Here is an 18,685-nt window from a genome sequence, read left to right on the forward strand (position 1 = left end):
CTTACTCAAAAATTAGTAAATTCAAATGTAATTGGTGAAATCTACCTACTGACGAACATTATTTTAAATACAGTATTATCCGAAGTAATGCTATCGTCGATATCATTATAAAATAGGGTATAATTAGATACTTCTATATACCTACAAATTTACATGAATTTGTATATGATACTTATCGAAATATGTTTTAGGCAGTATCTAGACAGCTAACTTTTTTATTATTATTATTAACAGATTACAACTTTTTATTTCAATCATAACACACACATATAAACTATATACAAAAAAACTTTCTTGAAAACTTGTACTAGTATTACAATATAATTTTTCAGTACTTTGGTAACGATTATCATAGTCATCTAGTTTAAGCTTAGTTATTAAACTTTTCTAAACTCGAATTTCTTACAAATATCAATCTGAACAAGACCATTTTATCGTACAAAGCGCAATAAAAGGCAAAATGAAACTGAAGAACATATAATTCATTACAAGTGAGAAATAAATCGACAAAGTTTTAAATCGGTTGCACGTCACTTCGGCAACTCGACAGCATCAGTTCATTGAGATTTCCATCAGATCGTGTCAGACACTGATAGCATCAGAATAAGTCGTTTTGGTAAACAGAAAATGTACGCGAAATAAATCAATACTCGAATGTAAAATCTCAAATCAAACCCCATATATTACGCTCTTACGCGTATTGTTTAGAAGGGGAAACGCAGAGCGCAGTTTCATGCGTATTAACCCCTTTTGCTTGGCAAGTAGATACTTTTCAACAATAAGACTGCGCAACATGTCTTTTATAAATTTTTGATTGTAATGGTTGTATTAGCGATGACTTTCGAGACAAAGTTGTAGAAAACTTTTGTGTGGAGAGAAAAAATTGTGATTTTACTGCTTGTAGGTCCGCACCGTAATCGGTGTCAAACAAAGGGACCCCATCCGATGCATGTAACAGCTGTGCAACCGAATCCGGCGTGATTCGGCCCCACGAACTCCCGAAATGACTCTATTTAGGGCCTTTCGAGTAGTTTCGTGTTATGATTAATGTAGGGCCGTCGCCCAGTGTGTGTTTATGCCATCCAGCCCTTTTGCGAGCACGCATCGCTGCGTCCGTATCAAAACTTTCGTTGCGGGAGCCCTCTCGACGCAACAGAGTTTGTTTCAACTTCCAACGGAAAGTTGTGGGGTGAGAGTTTGGCCATAGAGCGGTTTGTTTCTGATGTTGCAGTCGAACGATTTTACACGCGTTTTATTTGATGAAACTTTTAATGAATATAATAGTCGAAAATAAATCATGATATTCTTAATGTAACATTTGTTCACTATTGCCTGTAAGATTACAGTTTTTATTAATAATATAAATGCTATTTTTATAAAAATGAAGTCAAATATTCAGACATAAATAAGACAGACATAATTAGAGAGAAGCTCACAATCGTCATTACATGAATGATATACATAAGATCACGACACTTCAACCAATGAAGTAAACGACTAGAGATAGAGATTTTCAACGGCTTGGGTAGTCGTGGGATGAGGAGGGTAACAGAGTCATTCACGTATAGGTAGTTTAAAAAAGGGCACGGTAAAGAGTAATTTTTTTAAGCACGATTCAACTAGATCGGTTATAAGAACGGCCAAGGTCGGACTTAAAGGATTTCCCATATCGTTACCATCCAGTTGAAGGTACAAAGTGCTGTAAGTGAAATAGCTTGAGTTAAAACAGAAACGAACCATATCCAAAATAACATTCTTGTACTCCTGTGTCTCCATTAGCACCGTAGAATTTTTCTTATCGGATTTTCCCACTAACACATGTCGGTTATTGGCCTTCAAGAATTGTCTAGTGGCTGTAACGTTGTTCAGGAGGATTCTATATTATTTGGGTGTTTGATAACTGTTGAGGAAGTTGGTAAATATATTAACAGCCTTTCCTCTAATAAGGTTCTTGTCCTCTTCACTGATAGATTGGTTGCTTATGCAGTATTCCAAATCCTTGACCATCGTTGGAACGTGCACTTCATCAGGAGTGAGGGGTAGTCCAAACTTAGGACCAAGGATGAAGTTGACCGTACTTCTCTTGGCAGGGTCTGTAATTATACACCTGTTGGTCACTTGTGTCCGATGATACAAGTGTGCAATCCAATTCCAAGTTCCTAATTTTTTAAAGATTGTTCTAAAGTAAGGAGACGATAGTAAAACAATAGAGATTTGCATTAAAGACGAGCTTAAGCTTGAATGTCGTCAATATACTAAGTGGCACATTAAGCTTTGCACATGGCTGGTGACATTCGGTTCAATATTACCATACAAGAAACTAAGAAAAATAGTAGTTTTCCTAACAAGTGTGCAAAGTAAGCGAATGATAACATTCCCGCACTATTTTTGTTCTCGATATATAACTTTCCCTCACTTTTTTCCGCACTAGGGTGGGAAAATTCAATTATGTTAATTTATGTATCATACGTTTCAAATTATTTGTGCCCGTCAAACTAATTGTTTAAACTTTAACATTCAGTATATCAAACACGGTAATCTATACTATGAAGCACATACTCATTTTGCTCAGATATCCTGATGCTGATATTTCTGTTCTCGCTTTATTCTACACTATACAGGGTGCCCGGGAATTACATCAAAATATTTTGCGAGATGACTCTAGGGATGAAAGTAAAAGAAAAGTTTGTTTTAATAACATGGCTTCCGTAAATATAGCGTCTACCGTTAAAATCTTTAGTAAGGAATTCCCTCAAGTTTTACAAGTAAATAGATCGTCTGCAGACCTCTAAAACCTCTTGCACACTAAGTACAGGTACGCATCGACATGAAACATTTAACATACATGATCTTCCATATTTCCAACTAGCTTACTTTAGTGCTGTTGTGGGTTTTTTTAACTAAGAAAAAACTGAACAAAATACCAAATATCGCATAACTTTCGTTTAATGCCTTGGTGTGCAGTCTGCCCAAAGGTGTTTCAGTAGATCAGACACTATTGTTTCTCAAAACTTTGTCGAAATCTCTTAGGCTAAAACTTATAATATTTAAGTAAAAATCACATTTATCACAGTCATTCCTGTATGTCGAAACCTCACTGTTTTTGCCCTCATAGACTATTTCTGCGTAAAAGGAATTATGGTAAAAAATAACTATACCACAAAACCTATATTAGATTGCTAAACTTCCAATTCCATAAAAATTAAATTTATTTTCTAAATCTGTTTATGGCGTTATTAAGTTTATACACCTTATCTAAAGTAAATAATGACCAGAATCGTCTCAGTAATATAGTTTAATTATTAGCGATATTGTTCACTAATCCTTTCTCCTGTATTGTCCAAGCAATTTTTTATTGACGACTATAAATGAACATAAACTGATTAAAATATACTTCTAAGCAGAGCAATTTAAAGTAAGTCGTTTGGCTAGCTACGTCAGAACTGTATAACCATTTAGGTAGTATAAATAATACTCTAAAAACCAAACATAGCATCAGTTTCAGCTTATTCAGCGAAAAACAACAAGCATTATGAAGGTATTCATTGTTTTGGCTCTTGCTTTGGTTCAGGGTAAGTTACTTATAAATGACAAGTTTACTTCAACAATTTGTAATTTAAAATGTTTCTTCATTAGGTTTTGCTCTCCCAACGAGCGAAATCGGAATCTCCAACTTGCCAGTTGACATCGAAACCGATGGAGCCATTGAAATCTCCAACTTGCCTTCCGGGGACCAAATTGAGATCTCCAACTTGCCCACTGAAATTGAATCCGAAGTCGACGCCTCAAACTTACCCACTGAGATTGAATCCGGTGATGTTGTAGACCCCTCCAACTTGCCTTCCGAAATCGAGTCCGGAGATGTCGTAGACCCCTCCAACTTGCCTTCTGAGATTGAGTCCGGTGATGTAGAAGCTCCATCCAACTTGCCTTCTGAGATTGAGTCCGGTGATGTAGAAGCCCCATCTAACTTGCCCGCTGAAATCGAATCCGGAGATGTTGTAGACCCCTCCAACTTGCCTTCTGAAATTGAGTCCGGTGATGTAGAAGCTCCATCTAACTTGCCCGCTGAAATCGAATCCGGAGATGTAGAAGCCCCATCCAATTTGCCAGCTGAAATTGAATCCGGAGATGTTCAAGACCCCTCTCACTTGCCTTCCGAGATCGAATCTGGTGATGTAGAAGCTCCATCCAACTTGCCCGCTGAAATTGAATCCGGAGACATCCAAGATCCTTCTCATTTGCCTTCTGAGATCGAATCTGGAGACATCCAAGACCCCTCTCACTTGCCTTCTGAGATTGAATCCGGTGATGTAGAAGCTCCTTCTCACTTGCCTGCTGAAATTGAATCTGGAGATGTAGAAGCTCCCTCTCACTTGCCTTCTGAAATCGAATCTGACCTCGTAGACCCCTCTCACTTGCCCTCTGAGGTTGATTCTGCTGACCCCATCTGTGTTCAATACGTTAGGACCCTCCTTGAAGAAGTCCTTCGCAACTTGCCAGGAGAAACTGTTGTACCAGTTGACCGTCCAGCTGTCTCTGTTGAATCCACCCCAGTGACTGAAGCTAACGCTTGCGATCTTTGCATCCAAAAGATCCAACTTTTGGTTGAGAGGGCTAACAGCAAGAACAGCGACATCATCTTCTAAGCTTAACGGTAATTGAAATTCCTATCTGCTCATTATGGCTGTTATGTTAACAAATAAGCAACTGTAATCTGAAAATAAACAGGTCTCTACAGAACTTTGTTTTTATTGAATATGTTCTACAAGAGTGTCCTTTTAGTAAAAATACCTTAGTATTTTAAGCACATGTAGCTTAAGTGCGATTTACACACAAGAATAAGTTGGTGAGAGAAATATCACGGATATCCAGTAAGATATAATTCTTCCATATACCATGCAAAACTACCTATGTACCGCATGCCACATCAATAAAACTGAATGCATAGTAATATGTTTAGAATGTAAGCTTTAATAATAATAAGGCAATGGAAAACATAATAATACTTAGTAGCTGTTAACACCAAACCAAAATAATAGTTTGTTATTAAAATTTCCCACTTCTTATTTTTCTATTTATGCTATAAGGAAACAAAGACTCTGATCGTTTTTGTGTTGCATAGTGTTTTCATTTTATTGTAGGAATTGTGATCGTTTTAGACTCAAACAAACTATACCGTATAACTTAGGTAAAAGACTGTAAAATGTAGCTTTTTCAGCATTTTTGTCAAAAGCGGTCGGTTAAATATTAATTGAACAGTAATTGAAACTTAAAAGACTTCTTATTTCCCTCAAAACGTAAACCAAAATGCAATATTTCCATCCCAACTGTCAGTGAGGATACAACCAAAAGATTTTTTTTTTTTATGATGAAGATGAGCTGTAGCTGTACTCTTTTGTTGGCAACTTTTTTAGTTTGCATTTTTGTGTGTGGGTGGGGCTCAATTACAATAATATGCCGATTTCTACCGCTAGGTTTTATTACTCTAATTTTTGGTGCTGGTGAGCGGAATCTTCAACTTTAAATCTTTGTATCAGTATTGTATTATTTTCTGATCAGATCGAAATCGTGCAAAGTATTAAGGAAAACCATTCTTTATTTTCTTGAATAGGTTTGGCACTTGTTAAACACCTCTAGACATCTTTAGGTTGCCAGAATAATTTTTGAAACTATTTATTAGTTTTTCCTGGTATTCTGCTGTTTTGATGTTCTCCAGTCACCTGTTATCAATCTCTGGACTTCATTGCCTGCCTGGAACTGACTACTGAGGACTGGATATTAGAGATCTCAGGTTCCGGAAATCATCTTAAAATGGTAATGGACAGTTTAGATCAGTTTTACAATAGAAAAACTTTGTTTTTTAAATTGAATTAATAGTTCTAATTATAACTTTTCAGTTTTCTTTTCTTTTTAACTTTTTCAAACTTTTGATTCAATTCAGCAATTTTTCAATATGTTCATCTTATTTTTGCAACCTTTGTAAAGTGTTGTTAAAATTATCAGTGATTACATGTAAATGTGGCAACGCTGGAATAACAAAACTATTTCAGACAAAATTACCATATTACGTAATGAAATGATTGCTTCAAACTTGTATCATTATTACAGCAACTAAAACTAGTCTTAATTTACACCATACCCTTGTACAGGGTGTCCCAATCAACCGTGTACGCCACTATTCCAGGAAAACAATTTATCGTAAGAAAAAAAAATCCATCTAATTTCATAATGCCCTTGGTATCTTAATTATAGGCATTTTTTATTAATAAAATTAGATCACAAAACGTTTTAAGTGATAATTAAAACCAAATTGAAAATTTATTTTTAGTGCAAAATCTTGTATCATAATACACTTTCAAAATTGAGAAGAAAACAAAAAACTAATAAAACCTGAAACTTTACATAGTTTATTTACTTGAGTATGTATTCATTCCTTAATTTAAAATATTTGTGAATAAATTGCATATCTAAATTAATTTCAAAGCTAAGTTCTCTAAGTTTGATCGGTAGAATCGCTTGAGGGACCCCATTCAGGCAGTTTTTCTGTCAAATTTTTTTTCAAAACAACAAACGTTCAAGAGAGGATACGCAAAACTATAAAAGATATCGAAAATCTTGACTGATTAAAACTTGTAGAAAATTTTATCAGCTTTTAGTTTGTATAGAGTGGTCATGTCGGTAGAACAAAAAATGAGATTTTTAAAACCCTTTCTCTCCCACGGCTTAAAGACTACGGACAGGAACTATTTATGTTTACTCCTAACTAGTCCTAACAAAGTTTGAAAATCAAAAGTTGTTTCAAGCATTTTCCTCCATACCTTTTTTTAAGCATTTGTTTGGTGTGTTTTCAATTTAAATCTTAAACCATAATATACCCTAAAATATTTAAAATTGACATTTGTTAACATTGTTGACCAATGTGGAGTCGACTATTCCAAATTTTGTGTCAAGGCCCACACCTAATCGTAATGACATCAGACAAATACTCAATTTCTTCATTAAAATTATTTTTTTTTTCAACTTTTTTTGTCAATGTCTGTATTGCTGTTTATTTACCACTTTGCCACTGAAATGAACACGGTAAAGTGTACTTTTCCGCACGTGAGTTGAAAAGTTAAGAGCGAAAATTATTTCCTTAACAAGTGCGAAAATCAGTACTTACTTTTTCGCACTCGAATGAATAATTTATATCCGCTCGTAGAACAAAATAAATTGTTCCCAACACTTGTGGAAAGCATTTTGTTCGCACTCGACTGCCTGGCCAAGCGACGTGTAGAGGACCAACTGCAATCGCGTGCAGAAAATATTGTGTGTAACTTTCTACACTCATATGCGTGCAAAAACAAAACGCTTTTTAATAGTAAAATGTATAACCAAAGCCTAAAATATCACATACATTTTTTTTAAACTTGGTGACTGTAAATTAATACATAAGCAACATGAGATATTTTTTAAGTCTATTTATTGAGAATTATTGCGAATGTAATTAAAAACATGAATGTACAGGTTAGTATGAGCGTGTAATACTCAATAGGCCAATTTGCCATTAGTGACTTACATACATGATCACCGTTGCGTAGTTTTCAGAACTTTGCACTTTGAGTTTTAATCATTATTTATTTAAGGTGGGACTTAAGATACTAGACAGAGTAGGTACACTGAACGTAAAAGAATTAAAATAACTTGATATTAGTTATTGTCCGAATTATTACTTTATAGCCCAATCATAAAATGGATTAATATGCTTATGAATGAAAAACTTATCAAGAAACTACGTCACGTTTAGGATCAATTTAACGAGTATAAATTGTCAGTTCACATCATTCAAATCATCAGTTTAGTTTTGTCGTTTCAACAGCTAAACAAGAAATAAAAATGAAGGTATTCATTCTTTTGGCTCTTGCCCTCGTCCAAGGTAAGTAATCTTATTTCTACTAATATTTTAAGCTGTGGTTAATTTTACATACAATTTTTTTGAAATTTCTTTGCTTAGGCTTTGCCCTTCCAACTGGCGAGATTGAAATTTCCAACCTCCCAGTTGATATCGAAACTGATGGAGCTATTGACATTTCCAACTTGCCTTCCGGTGACCAAATTGAAATCTCCAACTTGCCCACTGAAATTGAATCCGAAGTTGAAATCTCCAACTTGCCCACTGAAATTGAATCCGAAGTTGAAGGATCCAACTTGCCAGCTGAGATTGAATCCGGAGATGTTGTCGACCCCTCCAACTTGCCCTCCGAAATCGAGTCCGGAGATGTTGTAGACCCCTCCAACTTGCCTTCTGAGATTGAGTCCGGTGATGTAGAAGCTCCATCTAACTTGCCCGCTGAAATCGAGTCCGGAGATGTTGTAGACCCCTCCAACTTGCCTTCAGAGATTGAGTCCGGTGATGTAGAAGCCCCATCTAACTTGCCCGCTGAAATCGAATCCGGAGATGTTGTAGACCCCTCCAACTTGCCTTCTGAGATTGAGTCCGGTGATGTAGAAGCCCCATCTAACTTGCCCGCTGAAATCGAATCCGGAGATGTAGAAGCCCCATCCAATTTGCCAGCTGAAATCGAATCCGGAGATGTCCAAGACCCCTCTCACTTGCCTTCCGAGATCGAATCTGGTGATGTAGAAGCTCCATCCAACTTGCCCGCTGAAATTGAATCCGGAGACATCCAAGACCCCTCTCACTTGCCTTCCGAGATCGAATCTGGTGATGTAGAAGCTCCATCCAACTTGCCCGCTGAAATTGAATCCGGAGACATCCAAGACCCCTCTCACTTGCCTTCCGAGATCGAATCAGGTGATGTAGAAACTCCTTCTCACTTGCCCGCTGAGGTTGAGGCTGCTGCTGACCCAATCTGTGTCCAATACGTCAGGACCCTCCTCGAAGAAGTCCTTCGCAACTTGCCAGGAGAAACTGTTGTACCAGTTGACCGTCCATCTGTCTCTGTTGAATCCACCCCAGTGACTGAAGCCAACGCTTGCGATCTTTGCTTCCAAAAGATCCAACTTTTGGTTGAGAGGGCTAACAGCAAGAACAGTGACATCATCTTCTAAACTTATTTTAAGCAAATTTGTTGATGAATTTCCAGTGATTTAAAACATGCAAATAAATACAATTTTATGTTGACAAGCTGGTTTTGTGGTTCCAAGGATGTGAAATGCTCTATACCCCAACAACAAACAACATTATATAAAAATCCAATGGATTATTTTTCTAATCCAACGGTGATTATTAAGGTCCAATTTTCAATACTGGATATAAAATGAACCTCCATCTATGGTTGGATGGATTGTTTATTTACGGTCTTTTTGGGGATATGTTTCCTTTTCGAACTTCTAGCAAAGAACATATTTTTGATATATTCAAATGTAAACTAAAAAAAATAAAACGTAGAGTCGAGTTGAACCTATCAACAAAGATAAACATCTGGTCTGAAATTCTTTATCTAACATCACCAATGTACCACAATGCGCATATTGCTTGCACGAAAATCTACATAGACAACAAAACATAACCAGGTTTACGTTGATTTGTGCAAACTTGGTATCGGTAAGTCATCGTTTTTGCCTGGCAACAAACCAACCCTAACAGCACTAAAATTCTAATGACTATTCCGATATTCTATACGATTCAAGAAGTTTTTACAAATTATTTCTTCTAAAAATTAAATAAATCAATTTTACTAATGGAACGCACTTATAACTTCTAACCAACATTTGGTAAGAGAACATCAATCAATGTAAGTTTTCGTGACACGTTTCAATTAGAATTCTACATTTGTGAGTTCCTTCTAAAAAAATTGTTTGTCAGCACGTTTAACCAAATTTACAACTTGCACAATGGACCTGTATAACCCAGACTGTCCAAAACTGCCTTGGATGGTAGAATTTTTCAGCACAAGCGATGGTAAAGTCTTGAACAACCAACTAGAAGCGGCATATGCTGAAACTACCTTAGAGCATTTAAGCCGTTTGAACATAAAATCAAAAGTTCCACTATTTCGGGCTTCTCAGTTGGTGTGCACTATATCTAGCAGCATCACATGCAACGATATTGAAGATTTGATACGTCTAGGGATGTCAGTAGCCCGAATTGTGGTCCCTGCCAAACAAAAGAACGAGTTTCTTGAAGTGGTAGCTAAAGTGAGAGCGATTGTGGATAGTTACAGCCGTAAGATTGGCAGAATATACCCGCTGGCGTTTGCTGTTGACGTAAAAGGACCTGAAATACGAATAGGTCAGTTGGAGAAAAATAGGAATTCGCTTTATTTAGAGCAGGGAAAAGTGACAACTTTAACTACCAACGAAGCTTATGAAGAATTTGTAAACGAGGACATGATTTTTGTGGATTACCAAAAGCTTCCAGAAATTATTCAACCGGGTGACAAGGTCTTGCTCGACTACGGTGCCTTGCATTTATCTGCTATTGAAGTAGCTGAAAGCATTGTCAGATGCATTGTAGAGAAAGCCGGAACATTGATTAGTAGATCCTCTGTCATTGTACCAAATGCCCCTATGGAGTTACCATCAGTTTCTGAAGATGACAAAGAAATACTTCAGCTTGCAATAGATAATCACATAGACTACATTATAGTTTCTTCCATATACAACAAAGAAAACATAAATGATATTAGAAAACTTCTTGAAAGTGATGGGGCTAAGCTGCAAATTATTGCTAAAATAGAAAATTCATTTGCCGTGGAGAATATAGACGAAATTATTAAAAACTCGGAGGCCATTTGTTTGGATTTTGAACGACTTCTTTATGATATACCGAAAGAAAAGATTTTTATAGTCCAGAAGTCAATTCTAGCCAAGTGCAGCTTGGAAGGGATTCCAGCAATTTGTTTCGTCAACATATCGGACAATTCGCTTTCCAAGTCAGTAGTTTGCGATATTGCCAACTGTGTGCTGGACGGTGCTGATGCTTTGCTAGTTAACCAATCAGCTTGCACAAAAGACACTGTTACACAAATTACAACAGTGTGCAAAGAAGCTGAGCCAGCAATTTTTCAAAGACAACTGTTCAGTGAACTAGTTTTCAGTGTACCAACCCCCAACGAATCTATATTCTCTTTATGCATGTCTACTGTGCAAGCTTCGATGAAATCTAGCGCAGCAGCTATAATTTGCCTGACAACTTCTGGAAGAACAGCTAGATTGCTGTCTAGATTCAAACCACGATGTCCTATTATAGTAATAACCAGATATCCTAGAATTGCTCGTCTTCTAAAATTGTATAGAGGTGTTGACCCTATAATTTACTTAAAGACTTTCAGTGGTAATTACGATAAAGATGTGGAAGAACGAATTCAATTAGGGATTACCTACGGCAAGAATAGTGGGTATATTAGAATGGGTGATGCAGTAGTCACAGTAACTAGTTCCAGACCGGAAACGGGTATTCCTAACTCTATGAGAATATTATATGCTTCTGATTATGATACATTCTTGACAAAAGTGAAGTCATAACGTTTCAATAAAACTTATTTAAAAATGTACTAGCCAAGTTGCTTTTAATGTGTACCAGTACAGAAAAATATTATCATTATTATACTTATCATTCAGTTCGATTTATTTAAAAATCAATTAAAGCCCTGTTTGCTGATCGGTACTTTGGTAATTCTGCCGCTGATAAACTGTATGCGATATGTGCGTGATGATATTAGTCTAAAGATCTGAATCAGAATACCTAATAAGATATCTAGATGGCCAAAAATTTGGGACAATGTTGCCAGAAGTTTACCTGAATTCATCGTGTTCTTCTACCGCTTATTAAACCTATAATTTCCAATTTTCAGTTCCCAATGAGATGCTGATTTGGAGGTCTTCCCAAGAGGCGTCGTGTTCGTGGTATACCGTCTCTAGCGATATTTAACGATAGCAATTCTATTCACATACAGGGTGTGCTATTTAAAATAACCAAGTAACCTGATCTTAAATTTGGGCCGAATTCGTTTTTACGTTCTATGGAGCGAACAGAGCGAATGTGACGTCAGAATGACGTAATTCGACAGTTTATGGTAAAATTTTGCCAAATTACGTCATCATTACTTCATTACTTTTGACAGTTAAAAATCATCCTGTAATATTTTCTTAAACAATAAAGGTGTTTAATCTTAAATTATTACCCTTTACTTTTAATTGAATTGAATTTCGTAAAGGTAGCTTTTGTGTTTTAGACATACATTTTTTTATTCATCTTACATCATTAAAAATTTATTTCACCTCTAGAGCTGTATTTATTTTGTAGTACCCTGTGTATCAAATAGTTTTAAATTGTTCTTTTAAACAACTTGTATATCTCTGTAAAAAATTCCGGAAAATATTTCGCTTTTTGTAAACTCATTCAAATAAATAACCCGCAAACTTTTAAATATGTACCCATATAATATGTTATTTTGAAATTATCTTATCCAATTTGACAAATTCTCACGTCTCACGGCTATCTAAACGCATTAAAAATTTAAATGATACTAAAAAAGCATAACCCAATTTACCACGGTTTGAAAAATTGAATAATGCCACCGAGGTGGTTTTATCGGTATGAATTGCAAGCCCTGACGAATTTAGACGTTAACATGACAAGCGATTCTTTGTTATGGCTCATGTGTGTAGAACAGCCCTCCGTATTCATAAAGGGTAGATGAGAGGTCGAGTTGTATGAAAAATCTAGTAAGGGCGGTATTGGAGGTCGGTTCAGTTGGTTAGCATATGAACCTTGCAAAATAAATAGTCACTATCGCTTCCTGATATATTACTAAAATAAAAATTGACAGGAAACATTAAAAAACCAAACAGTTGATATAAAAGAAGGCGAGAACTTTTGTGCAAAAAATCTTTTGAGCGTTAGATGAATGGGATGAATGAAAGCCAAGAAGCTAGGAACCGATTCGACCGCAGTTGTAATGAGATTTATTATCGTGAATCCCCAAATATTTATTTTAGAAATGACACGTCAACAATTCAGGTGGGAACACTGGCCTCTCTCTCAATAAAGACGTGAAATTTCTGTTTGGCGATTTGGGCCTTAAAGGCGTTGCCGCCTTTTACGTGTGTAACACTTCGACTGAATGAGATTCAAACCGAGTGTGGAAAATTTATGTCTTTTCTGACATCTTTTCAACATTCTTTGGCCGAATGATTAAGATGTTCCTAGTGAGAAATCGGATTCAATGCAATTGGGTTACTATAGACTTTTAGGCGACAGATTTTTGATTTTAACTCTGAAACTTTTAATTTCTTTTCCTCTTTCAAGAAATATTTAAAACATTTGTAGCAATGTACAAAACATATAGTTAGTTTATCCCCAAACAACACACAACGTCCAATGGAAGTCCATTTCAGGTCCAGCGACGGCTATTGAGGTCCACAAGGTCAAAATAAAAAAGAAATTGTATTTTATTCTAATGATTTATTTACAAATTATAATAAAAATTTAAATAAAAAATTAATAAAATTTCTAAACTAATGGCTTTACTACCATTGCATTAATTGGCAGGCAAAGACCTGGTTTTGTTACTTTTCTCACATATTTTTTTTTGTTTCTATAACTTTAGGGAGTATATTGATTACAACCTACCATAACTGCTTTTTCATTTTTCACCGCTCTAGTTTGACTTGATTTGCATATCAGCAATTATTTACTGTTTCTGGCATTGAAAAGTAAGGTATACCTTTACCGGTATGTTGTTCAGTGTTTACTGTACCTGAATGATGTGACTTTGATAGTCCTGCCAGTCAGTGAAAATGGCAAAAGTTGATTTGATTTTTCAGTTGATTTTTTCGAAATATCTAGGATGAAAGTGCAATTTTTGAAAAAACGCCCTCTATCGAGAAGACACTCTACAGGACAGAAAATGCTCTTTAAAATGCTGCAAAAACCTAGTTTCTACGATTAGACGTTTTCGAGATATTTCATTTCTTTCAAAGCAAACTTTGGACTACTCCCACCATTTTATTTGAAGAGATAGAATAAAAGTTAAATAGTAAAATTCTTCGTAGAGAATAGGAGATTACTTTTATTAGATTTTTACTATACCTTTCCATTTAAAGAGTTTTCGGAAATTTTTTATTTTAGTGGTATTGAAACGCCCCCTAGCGGTGGATTTAGAAACATGAATTGCTTACTTTATTTAATAAATTTTTTTTCCGTAGCCACACTATGTATAGTTTTTGAGAAACTGCCGCGTGCACTGCTTATTGGGACACCCTGTACAGTCAAGCATCTACAGAAAAAGTAGTGTAGGAAATTTTCTTCTAGAAATACTAAAAGAACCCACCTCACTGCACAAATCTCAAAAATTAAGTAAAGCAAGGATTGATCACTACCACCTTCAGCAAAAAGGAGAGGTAGAGTTGCTGCAATATTCAGAATTTTGTTACTTCCAGTATAAAGCCTACTATAAGCTTGATAGAAAAAAAACTAAATTTTATCCTGAGTGACATGCAGAAACACCTTTTCATTCACAATAAGTCTTTCGTGCTTAATCATATAATTGAGATATCAACGCTGCTTTATTTCTTCCGATCCGGTCTCAAAAAATAATTTATTACTGCGACCTAACACCTAAATTGAGAAGTTTTCGAATAAATCCGCGGTCACCTAATTTCCGAGGCCGATTCTTTAAACGACTGGGGCAAAAAGTCTCCCACGCTTTCTCAATGGAATAAAAAGCTCGACGGGTCAGCGTACACGCCACATAAGCCCACAGTGTACACAAAACGAAATCTCATAAATAAATCAAAATGTTGGCTGTGTTATAATGGGTTTGACCATTATGCTTCACCTCAGCGAAATGCAAAGAAACTTGTGTTGTTTGCCGTTTAGCCCGTTTAAAATATTAAATGGTGTCTTGTTATCGGTTCGACTAATTAGGCACCTGAACAAATAACAATTAATACAAAAGTTTTATAGAATTATTAAGTTTTTCTGTTACTAATGTTACTGATTTAGCTATTTACCTAACCAGTTAGGAAATATTTAATTTTGTATAGCGTACGATTAGAGATTTGTGATGATACGAGCAGTCTTTTTAACATCTCTATACAACAGTTATTGTCTTCGAAGGGCATCCACTACAATGCTTGCTTGAATCAGCAAATGCAAAATGGCCTGAATCGGCAAATGGCCTGAATCGGCCATTCAGGTGCAGATTTTTGGCAAAGTTCGTATGCCAAACAAAAGTAAAAATGAGTAATAAATAAAATACATATTGAAGCCAACATGCAAGCCGTTTTGCTCTATCTTATTCTGGTTAGGCGTTATGACACTTGAAAACCTGAAAGTGTCATTTTTCTAACGTGAATATCTCGAAAACCGTTGTAGTTAGATATAGGTTATGATACATGAAATATATTTTACCTACGACCTCAGTGTAAATAGCTAATTACGCATAGTTTTCCGTTACGTAATGAACCTCTTTACGCACAGTTGTAAAAAAAGCGTACAGTTTTAAGATCGGCCATAAACTATCGCTCTAATGCTGGGAAAAAATGATTTTGTTTACATTTCTTCCTTTATCAGAGTATATTAGATGGAGATCATCGCGTAATGGCATTGTTCATACAGTTTTAAGTAACTACCACTTCGTCTAGAATATTATCTGCAATAGCAAACACTTCAAGTAATATTACTGAAAGTTTTCCCTTTCTTCTTAATAACTGTAATGTCACCATAAATAATTATTTTAAGAACTAATAATTATTTAAGTAACATGATTTGTGAATTTTTTTTATTACCTTATTATTTTTTTCTTTAGTGGCATAATACCTATGATTAGCACAAATATGATGTCAATACATTGAAAATATACTTTTTTAATGAAAAGTTACTCTGAATTATATGAATTGCGAAAACAGGACTTTCCATTTGGTCGTAGGTAAAGTATAGTACGTCACACGTGCTCTAAGGCATTTTACGCACTCATGGAATTGCACATTCGCCGCTACGCGGCTTCGTACGTAACTTTTTCCATATCGTGCGTAAAATGCTTCTTATAGCACTAAATACGTAATATGAAATCGATGGGACTATTCAAAAATACAATAATATATAGGGTGTTCCATTGAAAATAAGCAAGTTGACATCTACATCCGGTTAAACCGGATGTGCCAGGAAGATGAAAATATTTTTAAAACATAGCACTGAAGAGATTTTTAAATTTTTGCTGGTGATTGTGACGCAACAGTCAGAGTCGATGAATAGACTGAATAATTATTGTTCTTATGTAATTTCGCAAAATACTTCCAGAACACACTTTATAAGTCATACGAATGTGAACTCGTAGTGAAGTGCAATCTGCATTTTCCCTATTCTCACCCACATAGTCGATAATAGATTCAGGAATTACCATTATACAATGACAAAGCACTATGGGAATGATTGATATCGGCCAATAATCTCTCCTTATTTGCAATATTCTTTATCAAGCACATGTGCGAGTTGTGTGTGTTTGACAGCGACACCCCTATTCGATCGGGTCAGCTCGGAACAACACAAAAGGGCCATTCGGCTGTGAAATTCGATGAAATGTGACGGCCTGCACACATGTGACCGCGCTTTCTATCTGACAGCAAATCAACCGAACCGATTTTCGGACTGGCGATAATTAGAGTTTTGCTTTTTTTTTTTCCTGCATTCACCCCTAAAAAAAATGGGTCACTTGAATGTTTGATTTCTTCTCGGAAGTCCGGTTATTGTACTAGCTGCCACGCTTAATGTAATTATCGAGACATGCTTCATTACTAAAAGCATGTTTACAAAATATTTGTTTGGAAGACAAGAAGAACCCCGGTGGGAAACGACATGATATTTGAAAAACATTTCAGTTATGCCCCAGTTCTTAAACGGTACCTATTTTTCACTTTGATTGGGGCAATAAAATCCTAACAATAATAAGTCAGGCCATACTCGTGGCTTCCGTGAAAAGTATAAAAAGTGCTGAATACTGATGGTTGTAAAATTTGGCCTTTTTGGTCTGGTTCAGAGAAAGGAACTTTCTTTTTTGAGAGGTATATTATATCATAAATTATCAATAGCATTGTTGAGAGTGTTACCTTTTACTTTAATGACTGTCTTACAATGGTTTGTCAAGTTTGCACAAAGTTAAGTTTAAGATTTTGGTTTGGTTTGCATTTTTGTTCTGTACTTACGTACTAGTATAGTAAGTAATATAGTAAGCAAGATAAGGAGGGCCACTATGCGGAATTTAAAAATGGTTAAGATACAGATTTCGTTAAATGAGAAAAAAATTGTCTAATCATGACCTTAATAAAATCACATTAGAAAACGTCGATTTGTTTGATTTTTGAGATATTTGAAAAAAAGTGATTTTACCTTTTTTTTTTGACGTTAATATTGGACTTACTAGGCTAGATCAAAAGTAATGACACTTCTTTACAGCCCCTTTAAGTGATCTTTAAACTGACGTTGTTAGTTTTTAATTTCAACGTATCATCAACTCTAACTAGTTAAATTAGAAGAGTAAGGTATGCACACATTTTAACAACTAGTGGAACACCAAAATACAAACTGAATTCTTCTAGGTGTCCTACACTATTGACAGAACATCAGACAGAAAACGCCAGTTCTCCATTAACCAGGAAGGAACAGTTCCAAGTCCAGGAAAGGCACCAAGTCAAGATCTTAGCCATCGATGATGGTATTCCATCAAAAACGGCCACCTCTACTCTTACTGCAATCGTTCATATCAACGACAACGCTCCCACCTTCCTCAAAGACTACAGACCTGTGATTACTGAACATGTTGCTCCAAAGAAGGTGATTAGGTGATTAAGGTTCTTCTGAAGCTTAACTTAATGGCATTGCAGGTTGTGGAAATCCTAGCCACTGATGATGACGACAGATCTAACCGACTTCAAATTAGGAAATTATTTAAATTCCGACTTCAAACTCGGAAATTAACTAAATTGCGTATTTGAACTCAAAAATTAGTTAAATTCCGACTTAAACTCAGAATTTACATTGTCACATCGCACAAATCCTTTGCACCAAAATAGTAGTTTGTCACATTGGCATCATTACAAGCACACTTTGAACCAAATTGGTCAGTTTGGTAACATTTCTAACCCTCTTCGAACCAAATTAGTCGAATTTGACCGTTTGACAACATTATAAACACTCTTGAAACTAAATTAAAAATTAAAACACAGAGTCTTTAAATTAGAGGGCACGCAAAAAAATTCTACGGAAGACACATTCAAAAAATTTGCAAGTTTTCGGAAGAAATAGAGAAGAGAAGACGAAGACTGAAATTAATCAACACATGAACTCAAACTTCACGTTTTATATTGTTTGATTGTGATATTGTTTGTTGATTTTCATATTATTAACTCAAAACTCTCAAATATCGGTAATAACATTAATAAAATTAGCAAATAAATATGTGGAATTAAGTGAGTTCAGTCAACAAAGAACGAAGACGAAGAACATTGAATATTGAACTAAATGACAACATTGACAGTTTGACATGACACCAAATGTCAAAATCCGTCATATAACCACAAACTTTCGGAAGAAATCCAAAAATTCCCAGATTTACCCAACTCTACTTTAAACCAAATTGGTAGAATTTGTCAGTTTGGCAACAATTTGAACCAAATTAGTACAGGGTGTCCGGATTTAGAGTGTTTTGACAGAAAACCCCGATTTCAAGACTAGATA

The 18,685-nt window shown here is 35.5% G+C and overlaps 2 protein-coding genes and 1 pseudogene across 2 annotated transcripts; all 3 read left to right on the plus strand.

Annotated features, from left to right (window-relative positions):
- Nucleotides 1-3,414: 3,414 nt before the first annotated feature.
- On the plus strand, nucleotides 3,415-4,743 carry LOC145726728 (uncharacterized). The gene is made up of 2 exons (XM_081975952.1): nucleotides 3,415-3,572; nucleotides 3,637-4,743. The coding sequence occupies exons 1-2, from the start codon at nucleotides 3,533-3,535 to the stop codon at nucleotides 4,647-4,649; spliced, it is 1,053 nt and encodes a 350-aa protein (XP_081832078.1). The 5' UTR covers nucleotides 3,415-3,532; the 3' UTR covers nucleotides 4,650-4,743.
- Nucleotides 4,744-7,762: 3,019 nt separating this feature from the next.
- LOC145726706 (uncharacterized) lies at nucleotides 7,763-9,130 on the plus strand. Its single transcript, XM_081975936.1, has 2 exons — nucleotides 7,763-7,918; nucleotides 7,997-9,130. Exons 1-2 carry the CDS (start codon nucleotides 7,879-7,881, stop codon nucleotides 9,052-9,054), a joined length of 1,098 nt encoding a protein of 365 aa, XP_081832062.1. The 5' UTR covers nucleotides 7,763-7,878; the 3' UTR covers nucleotides 9,055-9,130.
- Nucleotides 9,131-9,718: 588 nt separating this feature from the next.
- On the plus strand, nucleotides 9,719-11,499 carry LOC145731710 (pyruvate kinase pseudogene; annotated as a pseudogene).
- The last annotated feature ends 7,186 nt before the right edge of the window (nucleotides 11,500-18,685 follow it).

Source organism: Ips typographus, linkage group LG1, assembly GCF_016097725.1.
Source record: "Ips typographus isolate SLU linkage group LG1, UJ_Ityp_2.0, whole genome shotgun sequence".
NCBI classification, from domain to species: Eukaryota; Metazoa; Arthropoda; class Insecta; order Coleoptera; family Curculionidae; genus Ips; species Ips typographus.

What these genes read in the sequence shown, in the direction of transcription:
- LOC145726728 (XM_081975952.1), top strand. Translation starts at nt 3,533, where the DNA reads ATGAAGGTATTCATTGTTTTGGCTCTTGCTTTGGTTCAGG. An exon ending in GGCTCTTGCTTTGGTTCAGG is followed by an intron (nt 3,573 to 3,636) that starts GTAAGTTACTTA and finishes TTTCTTCATTAG; the next exon opens with GTTTTGCTCTCCCAACGAGC.
- LOC145726706 (XM_081975936.1), top strand. Translation starts at nt 7,879, where the DNA reads ATGAAGGTATTCATTCTTTTGGCTCTTGCCCTCGTCCAAG. An exon ending in GGCTCTTGCCCTCGTCCAAG is followed by an intron (nt 7,919 to 7,996) that starts GTAAGTAATCTT and finishes TTCTTTGCTTAG; the next exon opens with GCTTTGCCCTTCCAACTGGC.